General features: G+C 38.5%; 2 protein-coding genes across 7 annotated transcripts in view; both read left to right on the top strand.

Annotated features, from left to right (window-relative positions):
* The window catches only part of lpcat3 (lysophosphatidylcholine acyltransferase 3), a 21945-nt gene extending 10054 nt beyond the window's left edge, over nucleotides 1-11891 (top strand). For 2 of the 3 annotated variants that reach the window (XM_014013469.1, XM_014013466.1), the window contains exons 6-12: nucleotides 500-678; nucleotides 843-951; nucleotides 1066-1152; nucleotides 3519-3682; nucleotides 5771-5918; nucleotides 9123-9278; nucleotides 10288-11891. In XM_014013469.1, the coding sequence (XP_013868923.1) occupies nucleotides 500-678; nucleotides 843-951; nucleotides 1066-1152; nucleotides 3519-3682; nucleotides 5771-5918; nucleotides 9123-9278; nucleotides 10288-10407 (963 nt within the window). In that variant the 3' untranslated portion in view covers nucleotides 10408-11891. The remainder of the gene's footprint in view (nucleotides 1-499; nucleotides 679-842; nucleotides 952-1065; nucleotides 1153-3518; nucleotides 3683-5770; nucleotides 5919-9122; nucleotides 9279-10287) is intronic. The other variant, XM_014013467.1, reaches the window with a different exon arrangement.
* A 144-nt stretch (nucleotides 11892-12035) lies between these two features.
* The window catches only part of clstn3 (calsyntenin 3), a 39893-nt gene continuing 29276 nt past the window's right edge, over nucleotides 12036-22652 (top strand). For 2 of the 4 annotated variants that reach the window (XM_014013461.1, XM_014013460.1), the window contains exons 1-6: nucleotides 12036-12471; nucleotides 13228-13294; nucleotides 16446-16568; nucleotides 19746-19956; nucleotides 20110-20318; nucleotides 21290-21439. In XM_014013461.1, coding sequence (XP_013868915.1) covers nucleotides 13228-13294; nucleotides 16446-16568; nucleotides 19746-19956; nucleotides 20110-20318; nucleotides 21290-21439 — 760 coding nt within the window. In that variant the 5' untranslated portion in view covers nucleotides 12036-12471. The remainder of the gene's footprint in view (nucleotides 12472-13227; nucleotides 13295-16445; nucleotides 16569-19745; nucleotides 19957-20109; nucleotides 20319-21289; nucleotides 21440-22652) is intronic. The other 2 variants (XM_014013463.1, XM_014013462.1) reach the window with 1 other exon arrangement.

The following is a 22652-nucleotide window of genomic DNA, read 5'->3' as shown; positions in this document are numbered from 1 at the left end:
AAGCCCTGCCTCCATGTGACTGATACTCACATCACATGGCTATCGTTGACACCTAATTAACACTTGTTGTTAACAGGGGGTGGAGTGATACTGGCTTTTAACTTGGATTACTGAGATGCATCAGGACATTTAGCTGCTTTATTCAGCAAATGTGCTCTGTCTGCTTCTTTGTTCTAGATTCAGCTTTTTCAGCTACTTTTCTGCTATTTTCAGCTRTTTTGACTATTTTACAAATTGCAAATTTTTGTACATCTTGTATTTTCTACTGAAATCTATCAGTATTAMGCATTCATGCTTAATGCTTGCATTTTCTCATAATATACAAATTTTCTAGTTCTAATTAATATGAAATGAATGTTGAGTTATAGCGTAGTATACAGTTGTTTCATCTGCAWAGCCTACAAGTAATTTCTACTCTCATAGACTTTATTTGCATGCTTTTAAAATGTACTATGTTTTGTTCTCTTATTTCCTTTCCCCCTGTATCTTTAAAATCCAGTCCCAGCTGAGCGCAGAGCAGAAAATTGGCGCCCTGCCTTCTGTGCCTTCGCTACTCGAGGTTTTCGGCTTCTCCTACTTTTACGGCGGCTTCCTGGTGGGTCCCCAGTTCACGCTGCGCAGCTACCAGAGGCTGGTGGGCAGGGAGCTCACAGACTGCCCTGGAAAGCCTCCAAACAGGTGAAATTAAAAAAAAAAAACATGAGTGACAAAGAGAAAAATGAGTTCAGACACAATCTTAATTAGATCTGTGTTTAAAAAAGACAAAGTGACCTTCCAGTGTCTCGGACCTTCCAGTTAACATTTCTCTTCTTTCATTCTTTATCTTTTCATTTCTGTTTCAGTCTTCTCCCAGCCATGAAGAGGTTCTCTCTGGGTTTTCTCTGCCTGGCGATATATGCAATATTTAGTCCTTCTTACCCAGACAGCTACTATTTAACAGATGAGTATGAGGTGCGAATAAGAACACGATGTGAAAATAATCTCTGCCAGCCTGTCGACGAGACTGAGGAGTTTTAATTTGTATTTATTTGTTCTAAAAAAGGCTAACTGTTCCCCTCTCTGCAGGCTCAACCCTTCTGGTATCGCTGTGTCTTTATTCTGCTTTGGGGAAAAGTTATTTTGTATAAATATGTCAGCTGTTGGGTTATAGCCGTAAGTAGACACTTGTTTTATTATTTGCTTAAAAGGCCTAACGTTCATTGACAGAATGGACATTGACGCCTTTTATTTCAGAATTGGACTAAGACAATTTTGTGTAGAGAAATGATGGAGCTGCTTTAGTTTAAAAACAAAAATTCATTCCACTCTGATGTCAGATTTCATGCTCAGAGGATGTGTTGAGGATGACTCTCAGCTAATACTACCCAGGAAATTATAGCTTTGTATCTATAATGGAGTTATGAGCAGCGGCGGCCATCTTGAATAGAATTGACTCCTAAAGTTAATCAGTTGTAGACGTTGATCCAGTTTGTTCAGTGGTTCATGAGTTGTTTTGGTAATACATATACACATACACACAACACCCCCACCCCACACACATACACACATACAGACAGACAGACAGACAGACATGGGCAAAAACAATATTGTCGACCTTTGCCTTTCAGCTGCAGGCGATAATAAATGCTAATAACTTTCTGTAGCATTAACTGAATAACTACAAAAGCTTTGAACAGCTTTGAGGAAAAGAAAATGGTACAGAAACTGCAGTGTTCAGTAAATACTGGTAAAAAGGTGGGTGTAATTTACAAATTAACTACAAGACAATCACCAAAAAGTTTGAAATATTTTTAAATTTGGTTGGATGAGAATAAAGTTCTACTCCCATGAAGCTAAAGATAYCTGCAGGACGTAATGCTGAGGAGGAACTCGAAAAGAAAAATCTCAGAAAATTGGTGCAGAAAGTAAAAAGAGACTAGAAAGCTTCAGGCTTGACCTGCAGGAAATATTGGACTTGGCTTCAGCTCAAATAATATGCTTCAGTCTAAACCAAGAAGTRCCAAAGGTCAAAGATGACTCCACTTCTGAAAGAAAGACAAAGCAAAAAGAGTAAAGTTTTTGAAAACTTTTTTTTTTTTAGATTATTGTAAAAATACTTTATTTTTTCGACTGAAGAAACCAACGTTCAGGTCTTTGAGAAACAGCTTTTGTGCCAAAAAACTAACTGTTTTGCAATGAAACATTGTGGAGGAACAATCCTACTTTTAGGATGCTGTATCTTTTTTAGAGTGAAATGTGTTACATGTTAACAGCCTTAAATCTTTGAGCACATAATTGTGGAATATTAACAGAGCAGAAAACTGCTTCAACTAGATGGATGTTTAGTGATTTTGTCATAGATTCAATAAATATACCTACTTTATATTGTACTGTGGGGGAAAAACATTTTTTTATTTTATGTTTATTTTTAGTTTAAAAATAATGATTTATACAAAAGTGTTCAATTTCTGAAAATGAAATTATCACATTAAAATAATTTGGATAAGAAACACTCAGCTGCGTGATTTTTAGAAATGAATTTCTCCGAAACGTGTACAGTAAAGAACAGAATAGGTCATCCTTAAGAAACTAAGATGTTTTTATCCCTCAAAACATTTGKCTCACGAGGGTGCCAACCTCAGTCAGAGGCTGAAAGCTGTGTCAGAGGAAAGGACAGGTTGACCTGACATCATGGTGCAATCAGACACTTTTCTACACAACACTTCTGCACAGAATCCATGTGCTCTTAACACTTAACTGCTTCTCTCTTTCATACACATGATGTGCTTCAAAAAACATGAAACTAGTTCTTGTTTATGSAATAATTGGAATGTGGATGGTGATATCTTTGCTTTTGTATGTTACCAACCTGTCTGATGAATTTTAATGGAACTCCATTGAACGTACGTAACTTTTGGAGTCTGTCCGATTCAAGATGGCCGCCACAGACAACTGATTTTAGGAAATGCAAAAACCTTTCTAGCTCTGTCATTTATTGGCTGAGCATTAACCCCAACTMAGATTCTAAGGACTAAAACTTTGGAGTTAACTATTATTGTCATCCCTGTTAGCAAAATATCTCATGAACCACTGGACAGTCGATCAGTAGCTGTACATCTAAAACTCARTAACATTTAGAGTCAACTCGAATTAGGATGGCCGCCACCTTTAGTCAGTTTAAAAATTTCTATAACAAAGTCAGATGTGCAGAAATGAAGCTAAAGTTAGGTGTGGCAGTAGCTGAGAGTCATCCTTAACACTTACTTTGAGCACTATGATAATRTAATGTGTGAGGTTTGACCTGAAAACCCTGTACCTTCTCAGCATAAGATGATTTTATTCTTTATGAAAGCAGCGGCTGATGTGCATGATTTCATTAATATGTGAATATTTGGAATCTTCTGTAACTTTTATTCTTCAAATTTCTTTTCTTTTTTTTAAGTCAAGTCTTTTCTGTCAATTTCAGTGTTTTTTTTWAACCTACTTTGTGTGTTTTTGTTTCTCCTACATGAATAAAACCCCCTGTGTTTTCCTTACAGGAGGGTGTATGTATATTGACTGGGCTGGGGTACAATGGAGTCGTGGACGGTAAGCACCAGTGGGACGCCTGCGCCAACATGAAGGTGTGGCTCTTTGAGACAACGCCACTTTTTGGAGGAACAATCGCCTCTTTCAACATCAACACGAACGCCTGGGCTGCTCGGTCAGTGTCCAGTCAAATCTGTGGTGTTCCTCCGCTCGCAGTCAGAGCAGAGCTGTAAAAGTTAAACATTCACTGAGATAACTGGTTAGCAAAAGGGAAAGACTTTATTCAGTGATGCATTGCAGTCCTTCACAGCAGAAACCTTCATCTATACTTTGCTTTAACATTAGAAAGGATTAAGTTGGACACACTGGGAGTGTTTGAAAAGTAATCGCTGAGAGTTTTCTGGCTGAATCTTCACACTTGAGATCTTTTCAGAAACGTGACTCAGTTTGATGAAGATCATGGTGAACAAAGCAATTTATTTATCAAGCTCACAGTTTATTACATGGTCCATTTCCGTTGAATGCATTAACGATTTGTGCTTACTCCTTCACTTTCCACTCCTCAAACTGCTTCAGATGCAGAAAGCAGAGGAGGAGGAGGAGGTTGGCTCTGAAACAGAAATGAAAATTGGCTGTTTTAAATGTAATTGATACAGTCATTAAACTCTGCACTGATGACTGGGATTATACTGTACAACTTTCATGTCTTTTAGTAAATGCAATACAGACTCTGACACATGGAGGATCTAATTATTTAACCTACAATAGAACGCCTAATAATAGTTGCACCACTTTAGGAGGTCACAACACATGTTCAGGCAGTTCCYGGAGAACTGGTTTTCATTTAACTGGATCAGGAAATGACTTGTTAGATTGTATTGATAGTATTGATCGTAGCTTCTCAGAAGTAAAGGTTTGTTATATTTCAAAGTAACATAAACAAACATGGATACATTTGTTGGTAGCCTTCCAGAAATGTTTTACTGAGGCGGTCACTTGGGGGCCACAGGTCATTAGACAGTTTCTTTTAAGAAATTCACTTTTTGCAAGAAATTAAACATTTGTTTCAGTGAGCTGTAACAAATCAGCTTTTGTTTATACAAAATATCGAATTAGTAAAAAAAAAAGCTGCATCAAAATTTAACAAAATCTTTAACTGACTTCGAAAACAACAAAATAAAATGCTAATTAGTCTGTGTTTTTAGTAAATTACTTGTACATAAATATTAAGAGCTGAGTTTGCAGTATACATAAGATAATTCTTTAATTTTAAAGTGATAAAAAAGAAAAAGATTATATGCATTAAACATAAAAAGTCAGTAGAACTTAAAAGGAAACGATGTGTGAATTTTTTTCTTTTATTCATTTGAAGAAGGCTACAGTTTTCCTTTTCAGAGACTCCTCCCAGACCTTGAGCTTATTGATTAATAATAAAAAGAAAAAAATCTTAATTATATTTATAAAATCTCTCACATCATTAGTTATCTTTTATAAATCAAGTTCCAGCTGGAAATGTGCTCACGAGGGCCGCCACCTATAATTTGTCCCTCTAAATGCACAAATTGAAGTATAAATGGTGAAAAGAAAGCAGCTCTTTGAATGTCAGTGAACTGGAATGAGTCYGATGAGCAGCTGGGTCTTTACTGTAAATCATGGCAACAATTAGAAAAGGGACAGAAARTAAATGTTTCTGACGCAGATGTGGGAGTGTTTATGGGTCAATCAATTTCTGTGGTGATGGACTGTAGGTTCCTCTAAATTCTCCACCTATTTTGTCAGTCCTCTGGCAGTCAGTGTGTTAATTTTACAGTATTTTGTATAAATGCTGTCATATTATTATTATTATTATTATTATTATCCTGTTGNTATTATTATTATTATTATTATTATCCTGTTGTGAAGAATCATTTTGAAAGAAAATTAATTGGATATCCAAATTTATCTTTGACAATACTTTCAGTTTAATATTAATTTTGTGTAATGTTACAACCCGCAGATCCGGAGCTGATATGACACCACAGGGAGAGGCAGGGCTTGTTTGTTCTCAAACTATTAGACATTTTAACACTAAAACTGAATATTTCCATAAGAATATAAAGTTGTTGAGTTGTGCCAGTGCGACTCTGTTGCTATGCAACAACAACTCGCAGGTACTTTGGTGCACGCCACTGTGAGAGCTGATCCATTAAGCGTTTCTGACGGCTTTATCCAGATTCATGGCCATAAAGAGATTTATTACTCTGACTTTTCCTTTTGTTTACAGACATGTATTCAAGCGGCTGAAGTTTCTGGGCAATAAGACCTTGTCTCATGTGGCGACGCTGCTCTTTCTGACCATTTGGCACGGCCTTCACTCTGGCTACATCTTGTGCTTTTCCATGGAGTTCTTCATCATCACTGTGGAGAGACAGGTAGGATTTAGTTGCAAAACAAAATGTCAGCATTGAAAAAAGTAATTAAATACAAAAAGCTGAAACCTTCAGTCTGTTTGTTGTTTTGTCTGAAGCTTCCCATGTTTTTGATGGAAGCATAAAAGCAGTTGATGAACTTTAATTTTAATAACTTTACTAATAGCACCTCACTGCGGGTATTACTTAGAAATTAAATAAAAGTTATGTTTTATTAAATTAAAATCTAATACTAAGATGATGACAGGGTATGGAGTTATAAATGTTTTGGTCAAACCTTGAAAATAACATGTGGGATCTCCTGTGATATGATGTCACGCTAGACCAAAAAACAGCCCGGGCATTTTTTTGGTCCTGGTGGCCCACCATCATTATTTATATAATATGCAAATGGACACGACATACCAGAGGATGTGTTTCATGTTGTGYTTCACAAGTTAAAGTGCAGCAGCCTACAAGGAAGAGAGTAACCATGTTAAAAACCTGATGAGCTCTTCTTCCACTCAGAGACTTTAATGTTCATGAGGTTCTGATACCAGTGGATCACCACAGAGACTACTGTAGAGAACAGATCAGGCCACTGCTAAACTTAAAGTTTTCAGAGTCACAAAGAAGGATTTCTTTAGATCTGGTTAGGTCACCATGGTAAGAGAGACTGAACGCAGTTACTGTCAGTCTCTTTCTTTACCTGGTGAGACTAAAAATATTACAATGTGACTGAAACAGTATTTATGTGTCATCATAGTTCTACCTGCTGCTGTAAGATTTTAAACTAACAGATCATCAAATGACACTAAACTAAAACTTCCACCTTCCTAAAAGTCAAATGTAGAGCTCTGATTCACATTTAAAGGTTTCATTTTTAAATTTTATATACTACAGTGTTTATTTAGGGTTTTATAGCCTATTTTATTTAACATTTAGTATAATAAACAAAACCCATGGATTCTAATTTCAGGTAAAATTATTTCATTTGACCCAAACCTATTTATTTATTTCTTATTTTTCAGCATAAAAAATATAAAAATCTGCTGTAAAACATGAACACACTCACAGACCAACTTTTTTCAGATTTTACCTTCAGAAGCTGCAGTTATGTTTCAGTAAAAAACAAAAGTGTTCATTTTAGTAAACATCAGAACCATAAATGAACCTGAACAACTGAACCACATTTATACAGCTGCTGATTCAATCGGACTGTTAATAAAAATATTCATGTTCAAACCGTTCAACAAGCTGATCATTTCAAACAGAACTTGGACACCATGGAGAGAATAATTAGCTGATATATGGATCTACCTACTGACAGAGATACACTGTTTGTTACTAGTTTTCACAAACAAAGCCTTAATTAAACCATTCACACTATTTTTTTATATGCAGAACAATGATACAATATGTTTTTTTTACTCACCAGGTGAGGCTGTGCAGGTAGAGAAGCTCCAGTTAGCAGCAGCTTGAAGCAAGAGTCTCTTAAACGTGTCCAGAAGGTCCAGGAGTTTATACTATTATTTTTAATTCAGCTTGAATGGTGCAGGTTTAGCTATAGCTGACGAGCCGGCCCGGGACATGTCCGCTCGCACCCAAACCCCCCCCACCGGTTTTATTTAACATATACAGTATACGGCCGGTCGTTTAGATATTTTTGTGGCTTRTTGAGGGAAATATGTTGCTCATTTTTGCACATTTTGCTGAGTCCACTTGGGGACCTTTCTGCATATTTCCCCCAGTTTCTCGACAAGCTTWGTCCACAGCTTCCTACTTTCCACCTCCGGACAGGCAGCAGCTTCTGGCAGGATTTATAACTTTGGTTGAAAAGGGGAGGGTCTTGCCGGGCCGGCCGAGGAGTGCTGAGAGATTTCATTGGCTTATCTCAATGACGATCATGAAAATCAACAAATGGGCCGTTGCGATGGAAAAACTTGTTTATAATATATTTTTTTGGTTTCTGACAGACCCGGGCCTGCCCATAAATGAGCGTCGGCCCACTGTGCATTGCCCGGTACGCCAGATGGTCAGTCCAGCCCTGGTGCCCAGTCCTGGTCCTCAATGTCCACTGTCTTGCATGTTTTAGTTGTACTTCTGCTCTTCAGCAGGTCTTCATGCTCTGCAGAAGCCTGTTAATCACTCATTTATTCAAATATGTGTCAAAGCAGAGAAAAGTCTCAAAGAAAACTTTATTTAAAAATAATCTTTAGACTAGAGGAAACATCTCAAATTCGAGATGTTTCTTTGCTTTGACACACTTCATTTTAATGAATGAGTAACAAGCTTCTGCAGAACTTGAAGGCATGATGGGGAAATAACTAAAGCATGCTTTGATCAGGGGGTGTCAAATTTAGGTCCTCAAGGGCCGCTATCATGCATGTTTTCCTCACACCTGATTCAGTGAATCAATTACCTCTTCAAATTCTGTAGAAGCCTGTTAATCATCCATTCATTTAAATCAGGTGTGTTTGAGCAGGGAAACATGAAAACACGCTGGATAACAGTCCCTCAAGGACTGGAGTTTGACACCGGGCCCTAAAGGACCAAGACTGAGGGTCAGAGGTCCTCAGTCCTGTTCCTCATGACCCACTATCCTGCATGTTGTAGTTGTGTACCTGCTTCAACACACCTGACTGAAATGAATGATTGATTGACAGGCTTCTGATAAACTTGATGACATTCTAAGTAGGTAATTGAATTATTTGAAGCAGGTGTGTCGAAGCAAGGAAACTGCTTAAACATGCAGGACAGTGAGTCGTGAAGAACAGGGCTGAAGACCTCTGTGCTGGAGTACCTGTTACTAACTCTCAGCTACTACCACATCAAATTTCATCTCAATATCTGTAAAACAGGCTGAGTCGCAGCCATTTTTGTTTGCAAATGGCCACTGGTTTATACACATATTTTAAAGAAAATGGAAAAATCATGATTTCAAGCTTGTGTTTGTTTCTAGATTAGGTTTGTTTAACTTTGCTCTCTTTTAAATGTCAACATAATATTTGATGATTTTTGTGTAAATGGTGTTATTTGTTTGTGTTACAAGTCTCTCTTGTATCGATAAGATTAAAAGTAAATAAATAAAATTAGATATTACGCTCCAAATAGTTACTGGCAAGATCTTAAAGCTCTTTCTTACTTTGTTGGAGCTCAGAATCTGTCGGTTCTGCTGCATTTTTTAAACTACCGTTTATGTATTCTGTGCATGTGTCTGTGTGACAGGTCCAGGCTCTGGTCCGGGACAGTCCTCTGCTGACAAAACTGGCCAACAGCCATCTCTACCCCCTCATWTATGTAGTTCAGCAGTTTATCCACTGGCTCTTCATGGGCTATCCTCTGGTGCCATTCTGCCTCTTCGCCTATGACAAATGGCTCAAGGTAAACACACAAATCTCCTGAAACCACACCAGTCAGAAGACCTTTTTTTGTCTTTTCACTTTTTTTATTATTCAGACAGTTTTGGGAACTGTTAAGAGTCCCAATTGCAAAATGGTAATTTAAATTCATAAGTGCACCGTAAATAAGAACAAAAAGGGTTCAGGTTGTATTTCAAGGAATTTATTACATGCAGTCTCATTTTTCACTTAACAGCAGATAAAGCAACGCCTCACACAATCTTAATTCTTAGTTTGTTCTTACGACCACTAAAAGCTAGGTTCTGAGGCTCCAGGTAACCTTTTAGGGTTGCAGCATTGCCAGAACCCAGCTCAGGGGGTTTTCTATCCTGAGGCTTTTGCATTAAAGTAGTGTAAGTAATCTGCTTACAACAATTAGATTAGGCCACGCTTAGCTTTCCTCTGTGGTGTAGCAATGTTTTGCAGCAATAATTAAGCAATGCTGAACAGTATTTGCCAGAGGATCCTGCATTTATAATTTTTTTAAGTCAGAGCCCATGCTGTGCCAAAAGGTTATTCATTGGAAAGAAAATTGCTGCTGTTCCACAGAACTCTTTCTGGGTATTTCTTTTGGAAAGTTAGGGAAAACAGTGTTATTAAAAGGCATATTGGACCGTGAAGGGACATTTTCTAAGCAGGGGTCTCTGCATTACATAGGGGGAGTGTCTTTGTGTGTGAGCAGAGTTTGTCCAAACTCAGATTGGCAGAGTTTTGAACATAGAYGGAAGTTCTTTATTGATTTTAAAATTTGGTGCAACCAGCGCCTTTCTGTCTTGAGTTATGATAAATGTCAATATTCACACTCATCTCAACCAATCATGTTTTTAAGAAACTCCTCCTACATAAGTCAAACAGACCAATCATGTTTTGACAAACTGCTCCCTCACGCCTAGAAATGCCCACTTATTGACTGCAGCAACTCACATTTTTTGATGTTTCGTATACATAGACAAACATACCTGATGGAATTATTTATATTTTTTGTTTTTCAGGTGTATTCTTCCGTCTATTTCTGCGGTCATGTGTTCTTCCTCGTGGCATATTTAATCATGCCGTTCCTCCGWAAGACTCTGGTTCCCAAGAAGGACCGGAGCGAGAAAAAGCATGACTAAAACTCCGTTTTTAAAAACCTGACATGGTATGTAGGCACATTTCAGTCTCCTCCTCCTTCTCCTCCTTCCTGCTGCTGACGTCAAGCCAGAGACGAACGACGGCTTCAGAGGTCTGTTTTCTTTCAGGTTCGTCTGAGACTCAATATCCTCTGAAGAGAACTGTGATGTTCAAGGAACAGAGCACAAACTGTTTTAAGGCCTTTAGTAATATATAAATATATGAATATATGTTCATGTAAAAAAAATATATATATATATTTTTGTGTTTTTAAGTGGGAGGGGTGGTTTTATAAACATTTGAAGAAATGTTTACAGGACATTACCATTGTGCCGCACGGGTTAATTGTGAGCCAACTTGGGACAATTTTCTTCTGAGTGATCATTATCACTTTTTCTTTTTTCTTTTTTTTTTTTTAAGTTGGGGATACGAGGGACTTGAGAGACTTACATGCTGTCGACATGAGATTGCACTTATGAGTCACAGGTTCTGAGTCTGTTTTTGGATCTAGTGTTTTGTTGTTTCATTGTTCTGGTCCCACGTCTGACACCCACATTCAGCAGCAACACTAAGCCTGAACAAGAGGTTTAAGCACAGTGCCAGCATATAAGACACTTCCTGATATGTCATAATACAACGTGCACACTTCTTTTTTTTTCTTTCTCCTGCMGAACGAYTTAAACAATATGAAGTCAGGGTCTTGTTTTCTTTGTAAACGGCTGCTAGTGGTTATACAAGCACTGTAAATCACACACTGTACACTAACACCYGACTCAAAATGGCCTTGAATTAATGAATGTTTTTACCGTTCATTTCTTCTAGATTTAATTCCTTTCTCTTTTTTTTACACAACAAAGGACTTGATTTTTTACAAAGTTTTAACAGCTTTTTGAATAAGAACATTTTGTAATTTTTGAATAAGATCTCATGAAACAAATTTACATTGTTCTCCTGCCTTTCCTAATTGACGTTGCTATTTTGTTTTTGATTGTTTGCTCTTGCCACATCGTCCTCTGTCTGTACCACTTCTATGTTCGTTTGTCTGGATTCAAGTCTGATTTTCTCTCAGAAATGCACAAATGTGAAAGTGAAACATGCAGATCTGTTTTTGTAGGCCATAGGCTAATTCTTTGACTTGAGAAATTGTCTCATTTGAAACAAAAGTTGGTTTGATCGTCTGTTTTAAACAGTAGATCATAAAAAAAAAAAAAACAAATAATGAGCTGTTTGCATTATATCTCATATGATGTAGATATTTTGAGGCCATCCTTTCACACCCTTGAGGAGGACAAACCACACTGTAGCAGTGGTCCAGATTTCTGTCATATTTATGACATTGTGATTATTATTAATTGATGACTTGCTATTTCCGGAGATTACTTTTATCCTCTAACCCCTTAGCAAATGTACAAAAGAAAATGTGGGAGACGGGGATGATTTTCAAATACAGTTTTGCAATTTTCATTAAAATGCTGGATTTCAAATATGYTGTTGTGTTTTGTGTCCACTGTTTTTATATGAGGGGGTGACTGACATGACGTCATCTTGTTGAAAGAACCGAGTCGCAGCAGCAGTGTGAAATATGTGGAAATTAATTTAAAAAGGGAGGAGGAAAAGAAGGATGAAGAGGAGGGTGCCAGTCAATAAGCAAACCCTGAGCTGACRGCTAACGTGATGAGATGAAGTGCTGTGTCGGAGTCAGAAACAGCCAGAGCAGCAGTCTGCTGGAGGGGGACTGAGAGCGAAGAAGGACGCAGTGTGGGCGGGATAAGGAACGCCGAGAGGGAGGGGACGTCAGCGTAATATTCCCATCGTTTTTTCTTTTCTTTTTTTCCCCCCTTGTTCCACATTACACCTCCTTCCTGACTCTACTAACCCCCGGCTGCGCGTCATTTTTTCGGGCTTCAGGAGCAGAGCCTCCCTTCTTCTTCTTCTTCTTCACCTGGAGGTTTTGGAGCTCAGCCCTCCGGGGTTTGCCGAGCCGAGCGGCAGGGGCGTGAGAGGCGGATGCTGCGAGTGTAGAAGCAGGTACCAACAACCGGGAGCATCACCGCGCTCAGCACACGGTAATGTCACATTAAAACCTCCCAATTTCTGCGACATTTTCCTTCCCCGGACTCCACCAGTGGGTCTAATTCTTCTGTAAAATTATTATTTTTTTGCTTCATTTAGCCACGAAGTGCGTTATGTAGCGYGTGTCGTTACTAGCTTGTGAGGAAAATCGGCTACAAATTGTCGCATAGCATGTTTGTACTTCTGAACCTGAGTGTTTTTAGCCTGGACAGTCTGCACAGATGGACTCACACGCTGTGTGTAATTTTCTATTTTTGACTGAATATTCCGTGATTGCTGTCATGTCAGCTGTTTTAAAAAGTGGGTTTAAAAAAAAACAAGAAAATAAGGAGGATGGTGACATAAAAACCCAGTCATGGGTTAATCATGGTAAAACACCCGCACATGTTACTCACACACACTGGTGAGCAGGTATGCTCCACAGGCTATTCTGGGCAAGCATGTCTAGGTTCAATGCTTCATGGATTACTGGTTCAGTCATGCAACTCTGAGTCTAGTTTTGCAGTCCTCCAGAGGTTACATCCATGGCACTTTATTTATTTGGTGGTTTTCTTTGCACAAGCACTGCAATGAATATAAAACCCTCTGTGCAGCATCTCTGTTCTGCCTGATCTGCTTCTGTCTTGTTACTGTACTCTCCTCCACTGCTGATCAGTTGTTGATGCATGAACTGTATCCCCCCCCCCCTCTCTTTCCTTACCCCACCCTGTAACCTCCCATCCTCTGTTTTCTTTCCTTTCCTCCCTCAGATGGACAGAATGAATTTTCTCTCCTTCCTCCTCCTTTGCTTGACTTCGGTTGCCAATGGCAACAAAGGTCAGTTCCTCATCCTTTTTTTGACTGGTAAATGTGAAGTATTGAGATGATGGTTTACATTGCCATAGGAACACGCGGACCCCGTCAGGATTTTCAGGTGCAGCCGTTGGCTGTTTTTGCTCAAGCAATGAACCAGATGACTTCATTGTTATTCCTGTGCCATAAAGCCTGAATTCCTCATGCATAAACAGTGCATTCAGACCTACATACATAAACATTTTCCTGCTCATAACCCTATGTGCATGTGCCCTTTTCACCCTTTGTTTGACTCTGGAAGAACTGATCCCTTTCCCCCCTGTCTTTGGCAGATTTGTTATTGTGATTATTTTTCATGGTGATCATGCTGAGAGAATGAAACGAGAACAGTGGAGGGAGAGTGTGTCAGGAGAAGAGGACGACACGAGGTTTGAAGTAGATGGAAGAAGAGGGAAATGAGAGGAGTAAGTGGAGATGGGGCCGTGACAGGAGAGGACATGCTGAAAGAAAAAAAAAAACGCAGAATGATAAGGAGGGAGAGAGGAATGTGAGATCAGGTGACACGAGGGAGAAAAGAAAAAGAGAAAAGTGTGAGATGCTGGGCCTTTTTGTGTTCATACAATATGTGCGTGTCAGTGTGAAGGGTCCAGATGAGGAGGGGTGGACGGGTGGGAGAGCTGGGGAGTGACAAAGAGGAGCTGTGCCAGGGGGGACAGACAGAGATGGAACGAGATGCCTCTCAATCTGTAATCCCAAATGTAATCCACAGGCCTGATGCTCAGATTAATGCTACACAGAAGCAAGGCGGGAAGGGGGAGGACAGAGGGCACGAGATAAATGACCAAAAAAGAAACACAGAAGAAGACCGTGGAAACAGAGGAGGTGGATGAATGTCTGTGGTTACAGCTGGATGCTTAACCTCTCTAATTCTCCATGATAGATAAAAATATGTCTGAATCAAAGAGTGTTAAAAATGGTCGGGAATGGAGGGATCAGTTTGTAGTTTAAAGGTAAAGTTTTTCATTGTTGGACAAAGAACAGATCTTGTTCTTTTGTTTCTGTAACTAATGATTATTTAAATATGGCAAATATTTTTAAATACAGACATGTTATTTATTTTTTCAGTTGAAACTTTTAAAATCCAAAACCAGATTATCTACTGTTCAATAGAAATTGGCTTTTTAAAATTACTATTATTATTATTATTATTATTATCCTGTTGTGAAGAATCATTTTGAAAGAAAATTAATTGGATATCCAAATTTATCTTTGACAATACTTTCAGTTTAATATTAATTTTGTGTAATGTTACAACCCGCAGATCCGGAGCTGATATGACACCACAGGGAGAGGCAGGGCTTGTTTGTTCTCAAACTATTAGACATTTTAACACTAAAACTGAATATTTCCATAAGAATATAAAGTTGTTGAGTTGTGCCAGTGCGACTCTGTTGCTATGCAACAACAACTCGCAGGTACTTTGGTGCACGCCACTGTGAGAGCTGATCCATTAAGCGTTTCTGACGGCTTTATCCAGATTCATGGCCATAAAGAGATTTATTACTCTGACTTTTCCTTTTGTTTACAGACATGTATTCAAGCGGCTGAAGTTTCTGGGCAATAAGACCTTGTCTCATGTGGCGACGCTGCTCTTTCTGACCATTTGGCACGGCCTTCACTCTGGCTACATCTTGTGCTTTTCCATGGAGTTCTTCATCATCACTGTGGAGAGACAGGTAGGATTTAGTTGCAAAACAAAATGTCAGCATTGAAAAAAGTAATTAAATACAAAAAGCTGAAACCTTCAGTCTGTTTGTTGTTTTGTCTGAAGCTTCCCATGTTTTTGATGGAAGCATAAAAGCAGTTGATGAACTTTAATTTTAATAACTTTACTAATAGCACCTCACTGCGGGTATTACTTAGAAATTAAATAAAAGTTATGTTTTATTAAATTAAAATCTAATACTAAGATGATGACAGGGTATGGAGTTATAAATGTTTTGGTCAAACCTTGAAAATAACATGTGGGATCTCCTGTGATATGATGTCACGCTAGACCAAAAAACAGCCCGGGCATTTTTTTGGTCCTGGTGGCCCACCATCATTATTTATATAATATGCAAATGGACACGACATACCAGAGGATGTGTTTCATGTTGTGNTAATAATGTACTCAGTAAAGGTCAGAACTCTGAACATATTTATTTATTGTCAGCAAACATATTGTCCCAGTTTTTAAAAGAAGACACATAATAAACAGAGTTTGAAGTAACTATAGATGCTGAAATACAATATTAAATTTCTCTACAGATTTTAGAGTAGAAGCTGCGTGTGATGGATAGACAGATATCTTCTATCAGTGACAGAAACATCTTTAAATTCAGCAGCATTGGAAGTGAAAAGCTGTGATGCTTTAAGCTTAAAAAATGTCACCCAGCTCCACATTTGAGCTGAAAAAAGTCTGATCAGATTTAGAACCAGCAGCGTTTCTCCTCTGTTGACTCTCCTCTCACAAAGAATTAGTTCCACTCAGATTTTCTAGAAAATTCACTGCGATTGCCAAACAAACAAACAAACAAAAAAAAAGAGGAATTCTTGCGCTCCTGTCTGATTTCAAACTCTGCAGCTTCTTGCGTTAAGAGATTGGAGACACCAGAGGGAGGGAGCACAACGCTGCCTTTTTTGCTTTTGCTCATTGCTGGTGTGTAAAATCGCCGTCTTTCTGGCTCATTAACTTGGCCTTTGATCACTCAGCACAGAACATTCGGCACGAGGATTGATAATTATCTTGCAATTAAGGGTTAAACTCAAAGTAAACCTCAGACGTTCGGCTCTGACTTTGCTGTTTTTGCTGCATTATTCAGCTGCCCAGTTTTAGATATGAGCAACACTTTTCTGTTTCTGTGCAGCAGAGGGAAAACAGAGTGGATGTAATTACACTGCTGCTGGATGTTGCTTCAGATGAACAAAGGAAGGTGGTCAACGCAAAGGGAAAGAGGGTTGAATATGATCAAACTGTGGTCAGACGTGTTTTGTGCATTGTTCCCCCTCCCCTCATACACACTCCCACCATGTCCTCTACCATAATTGAGTGTTTAAAAATAGAGTCTTTGGTTTCCTTCTAATTGCTCCGTTTAACCCAAAGCCTCTTCGGTCTCCTCTCTGTTCCATCCAGCCAATAAGCACAAGCCATGGATCGAGACAGAGTACCAGGGGATTGTTATGGAGAACGACAACACCGTCCTGCTCAACCCCCCTCTTTTTGCCCTGGACAAAGATGCCCCACTTCACTATGCTGGTAACTGCAATGAGCACTAAGAGGGCTATAAAGCCCAATGTTCAAAATTATTTGCGCTGAAGTCTTTTTTTTTTTTTTTTTGGCTGCTACAAAGAAAAATAAAATGGGTCAAATCATTTGCTCGTCATTTCAAACTGAAGCTCGTCTCCGCAAATGAGACAGAAAACCATCCAACTTTTATTTTGCAGACGGAGCGATGCTGCAGTCATGTGACCACTCGGAGGTTTATTCCTGTTTGTTTTGCACGCTCGGGCTTTTAATAGTAAATAATGCATGCATTTTTCAGCAATGAGGCTGGAGCTATTTCCCTAAAGACCACCTAAATATAAAGGCAAATGTGTTCAGACACAGAGTGCACTATTTTTAGACTGTCATAGTGTAATTGAACCTCACTTTGCAGGAGCAATCAGCAGTGCTCTGTGCAGTGTGATGAAATAAGGTGATCATGTTTGCCCTCAGAGTCCTGGAAATAACCGTGTTCAGTCAAATTACAAAAAAAAAAATCTACTTCAGTTACTCAAAGATTTCCTCGTATATATTGAACCCGTGTCAAGAAAGAAGAGGAAATTACCTGTTAGAACACGAACCTTTGACTTATGTCAGCCGATAAAGATCAGCTGCTATTCCAAGGATTTTTATTTGAGGTACTTCTGCAGTCTTCTTCCCCCCACTTATTCAATTTTGATGGTAACAGACCATTTGAGTTCAAGTGGTACATAAAATAAAGTCCAGATATCAGTATTACAGCGGGTTCTTACAGTTTTAGAGCTGAGACGTAACATTTAGTATTTCTACTGCCTAAATGCAGACATTTGAGTTGGCAAAATGAGTCGGAATGAACACAGGCTGCAGTGCAGAAAATGTGAATGTATTGATCTTTGCTGTAATTGAGATTTGTGATAAAATGAGTTTGTAAAAACACCATCTAGCAATCAAATACCTAAAAAAGCAATCCTCCTAATCTACCTTTACATCAAAGTTTTATGTCTTAAGAATCCTTTTAATTTCATTTGAAACTGACCATTTTTCTCTGGATTGATTGATCTGATTTGATTATTTTTATTTTTAAGACACTCCACACTAGGGTTGGGCAGTATTGGCAAAAAAATTAGTCACGATTAATTGCGGTATTTAGCCGATAACAATTAATTTGACGATTAATCCCCTGGAGTCCCTGGACACCCTTATTTCGTAGTCATATGACCAAATAGTGGGAAAGATTTGCTCTTTGTAAAAAATTGTTCCAAATTGTGTGAAAATTACAGATTTCAGGCTATACATCAATTGTGTTGATAGATAAATAAATTACAGAACTTTATTTTTAATGTTCATCATATTTGAAGCGGAGAGGAGCACCGAGCGGACTGACCGGAGTAATCCCCTGTCAGTCTGCCTGGTGGCAGTAATCATATTAAACGTCAAGTGCCAAAAAGTAATCGATTAATGTTTTTCTGACGAATAATTGCACACGATACGATTATGCCCAACCCTACTCCACACATAGAACAAACTTAACAAGATGGCTACATTCATATCACAAGCCACACATAAATATCATTACAATCTGAAACTCAACTGGGATACAACGCATGTTCTCTTCTTTCCCAGGCTTTACGATCAAAAGCAACAAACGCCCCTGGAAATCCTTCCGTATAAAGTTTAACACCTTTATAAGATTTAGAGATTCCTCTTTTTAAATATATAACTGGATTTCCCAATGACATCATTTGGCACCAATGACACCAGCATTTTCTTGTTGCTAAGCCAGATGATGTACTGTATTGCTACATTTCAGCAAACGTTAAAGCTTTTGAAATAAAAAAAATGGAAATAACAACTCAGTATTGTACAATTTTACATTGTGACTCATTTTGCCAACATTTTCTTATTTTTAGTTTGCATCATGTAACATAATTCAGTCATTTGCAAATAAATTAAAACATCTGTTACGTTAAAGGAAAATAAGATAGCAACTTAACTACTACTACTATTTTATTTATAAAGCTCTTTAAAAACAACCACAACAACCACAAAGTGCTGTACTTGTAAAATCTAGGAAACATAAAGCATAAATACAATTAAAACTGTTACAGCACCTTTGTAAAATGATTCAAAATTCAAATATTGTTTTTTTATACAGTATATGCTGTATTATGATTGTGTTACTTTGAACTGTATCTGTTAAAAACCCGGCTATTTCATAAAAAAATTGCAAAATAATTTCTGGATTGCACCTTCACACTGAAATAACAATTATAAAATCTAACTTTTTATCCGTTGGTCTAAGGTAAAAGGTCTGCAGAATCATAGTTTGAAATTCCTTTTGGAAACCAAAGACGCTGCTTCCTCTGGGCTGAATGGGATGAAGACCATCTGGGTTCTTATCTGTGCTCTAAAACTGGAATTTGAGCTTGTATTGAGGTCATTAGAGCACATGTTGTGGACAGCTTGTGCTTCTTTGTCAACATCAACACTGAACGGCGTTTTCAGGTCAGGGATCAGCATATGTTGCCATTCAGACAGCGTAATTTTTAGGACAAAAAGATTTGCTTTATTTCTGTTGGACAGTCTAAAAAAATAAAAGCATTTTGCTCATGTTACCTGGCACTGAGATATTCAGGTGCTAAATGGTTTTACCTATAGTCCAAAAATCTTAAAAGAAGTTAAAGTTCATTCTCTCTATTTTTGTTAACAATTTTCTAATCATGTCACAGTTATCAGGAAGCTAATTGTGACACAAAAAGAGAGAAAAACTAATTAGTTGAACACACAAAGAATGTTAGAAAGGCTAAAAGGTCAATTTAAACTAAAATGTTTTCTTGAATTCTCTTTCAGTTTCTGTCTATTTAGGGGTTTTTCCAACAGAGGTATTTAGTACCTTAATATTTCTGTTGAAAACATGATTGCCTGTTTGAACCAGCCCTTTGGAGCGCTTTAAAGAGCCAAGAGAAATGAGGCTCATTAGTCAGAAGGAAGGAGGCCAGTTTAAAGCTGTTCAAATAAATAAAAAGGTCAAAGTAGGTGTTTCAATAATCAGTGCAAAAGAAAAAAACTCCAAGCTGTAAAAGATTTTTATTATCCGAGTCTAAAGTAATTTTAAAAGTTTTACCTCTTAAATTGAGTGTTTTTGTATAATAATATGTTACAGCTGTCTCACACAATATCTCTCTCTCTCAGGTGAAATCTGCGGTTTTCGGGTTCACAATGGCCCCTTGGGTTCAGGATCAGTCCAGTTCGAAGCCGTGGTTCTGGACCGCTCCACCGGTGAGGGTCTGGTCCGGTCCAAAGAGCCGCTGGACTGCGAGAGCCAGCGTGAGCACAGCTTCACCATCCAGGCCTACGACTGCGGCGAAGGACCTGATGGAGTCAACAGCAAGAAATCCCACAAGTTAGATCTTTTTACTCACAGTTTGAAAATGAGGTTTTTAATGGTTTCACATTCTGTGTGCTGTACAAACTACTCAGCCGTCACAGCTTCCTGTTGCTACAATAATCTGTGCCTCTCTGCTTGTGTTCGACCTCCCACTCCTCCTCCCCTCAGGGCCACCGTGCACGTTCGTGTAAACGACGTCAACGAGTTCTCCCCCGTGTTTGTCGAGCGTCGCTACGAGGCTTCAGTCCCAGAGGGGCGTCTGTTTGACCGGATTGTACGCGTGGAGGCTCTGGATGCCGACTGCTCCCCGCAGTACAGCCAGATCTGCTTCTATGACATCATCACTCCCAATGTGCCCTTCGCTATTGACAACGACGGTGAGATGAGATGAGCTTTATGTCGCACTTTTAAATTAGAGACTGCAGTGCTAACAAACAAGTAACAAGCACATTTAAATGCCTTTCACCAAATATGTTTGTATTTATTTTATGTTTGTTTGTTAAATTTGGTTCCGCTCTGTGATGCGAAGCACATGAAAATCAGCAGCAGCCACTGCTGAGACACTGATGTCTGTTTAGGGAACAATTTTAAAAGAATTGCAGGGAACTAAAACTGCTCTCAGGTAAACATAAAGATGTTAAAATAGAATTTGTGTGGGCGGACTTTTGCTCTGCTTCTGCAACCACTGTTTGGTTTAATATGCTCGCTGTTGACTTATTTTTGGGGGGGAAATAAGTGGATGTTTACAATCACTGGACTCCTTGTTGGGAGATCAGTTGTGACCTGTTTGTAACAGCAGCTGAAATGGACCCAGCTTCAACATGACTCTGCAGAATTTTCCAGAACTGAAAGGTCTCTGCAGAAGCTTCTTTCTGTTTTATCCAGACAGCAGCTCTGAGACCTTTTGTTCCTCAGATGCTGTCTGCTTTTTGTTGACTGTTTACTTTGTTGTTGTTTTTTTTCTGCTTCTACCGCTCCCTTTGTTTTTTCCTTCTCATCTTGTCAAAGCATCTTCTCCTCCTGCCTGCTGTTCATCAGCTGGCATTCTGGGTGCTGTCAGCCCTTCACAGATACTGTTGTGTTTATTCATCTTTATCTTTAAAAACAGGAAAACCCTTTCGTTTTTCAGAGTTATTTATCTTACTCTGTTTTTCTTGTTTCCCTCCTATGAACACTAAGTACTAAACCCGGTTGTGGCTCCATTAATACGTTTGTGGAGCTGCTGAAGGTGTGCTTTTAGTTGTGTTGGGTTTTCAATCATTCCAGGTTGCTGTTGTTGACTAACCTTCTATTTCGGTTTGTCTCATTATGTCWTGTTCTCCGTTTCTTTTAATGCTCTGTCTCCTAGGTAACATTAAGAACACTGAGCCTTTGGATTCAAAGCGGCAGCGCGTTCACACTTTCTGGGTGACCGCCTTCGACTGTGGGAAGAATCGCGCTCAGGCTGAYGCCCAGGTTGTCGTCACGGTCAAGCCGTCCTGCAAACCCGGCTGGATCGGTAATCATTATCACAGATAGCTTTCCTCCTGTCCTGAAATAACCCAGCCACACGTTATTGCTTTAGTCGTTTCATTCAGTGTTTTTGATACTTGCAGTTATAAAATGTGWGGGCAGTCGTTCAGTTTGGTGCATTTTTTATATCAACAAATCTAAAGAATTGGGGCTGGAGCTTCAGTGTGAGACAATTAATTGATTATATTTGTGTTGTCATTATAACTTTTTTTGTTGTTTTATCAGCAATGTTTGTACTGAAACCTTTCGTAGTCAGGGTCAGAACTCCCTGTTTCTGTTAGTCTGTGAGGCAACCAGTTGGGAACCTCTGGTTTAGATTATAACCTCATCTTCCTAAAATAATTGTCAARATTTGGAAAAATGTATGTTTTTATCCTAAATCATCTCCTCGTTGTGCTGGCCACCTGTGGTAAAACCATCTACACCAGGGCTATTCAACTAAATCACTCCAGGGGCCACAGTTACTGCAGGYCAACAGCTGAGGGACCGAACATCCAGCAATTAAAGTCATTATGTARATAAACCAAGTATTACAAAGATCTGTTACCTTTGAAATAGTTTATTTTGCTGCATTTAATCATGAATACAACATACAGAACCCTATAAAAGTARTGWTAATTAAACAATATCAAAAACAAAAAGAACACATTATGCCTCCTATTTRACAYAAATAWTATTTTGACATCTCTGACTTGCCAAATTTTTAAACCAATTTTATTTTCACTTTCATAGTTTAATCTTCAACTGCTTGTAGTTTTAACAGCTTCTAGCCAAGATTCAGATGTTTCTGTAGATACCAAACATGTCTATGTTTAACTAAAACAACTTAGAGTAATTAAAGTAGAAAACCGGCAGTTTGGGCTTAAGAGATGAATGAACCAGTTGGTGGGCCAGACTTTGGTCACGGGTAGGCCGGATGTGGCCCGCGGGCCGCCAGTTGAATAGCCTTGATCTACACGCTCAGTTGATCAAATGATTTGATTCTATCACTTTAAGATGATGGCCTATGTCAAGAGTCTGATTTAAGCTGATTTAATWTGCGTGGGATTCTTGTATGTTAAATTTTCATTTCAGGTTTTTTGGATTTCCTGAAAAWCGTGAAAAAATTGAGTTGGACAATTATTTTAGGAAGGTGTCGGTAAAAAGATGGTGTTAAAGCAAAGTAAATAAAAATCAAAGAAATTAGACCATTGATTAAA

Source organism: Austrofundulus limnaeus, unplaced genomic scaffold, assembly GCF_001266775.1.
Source record: "Austrofundulus limnaeus strain Quisiro unplaced genomic scaffold, Austrofundulus_limnaeus-1.0 Scaffold101, whole genome shotgun sequence".
NCBI lineage: Eukaryota > Metazoa > Chordata > Actinopteri > Cyprinodontiformes > Rivulidae > Austrofundulus > Austrofundulus limnaeus.
This window is presented reverse-complemented; position numbering and strand designations above follow the sequence as displayed.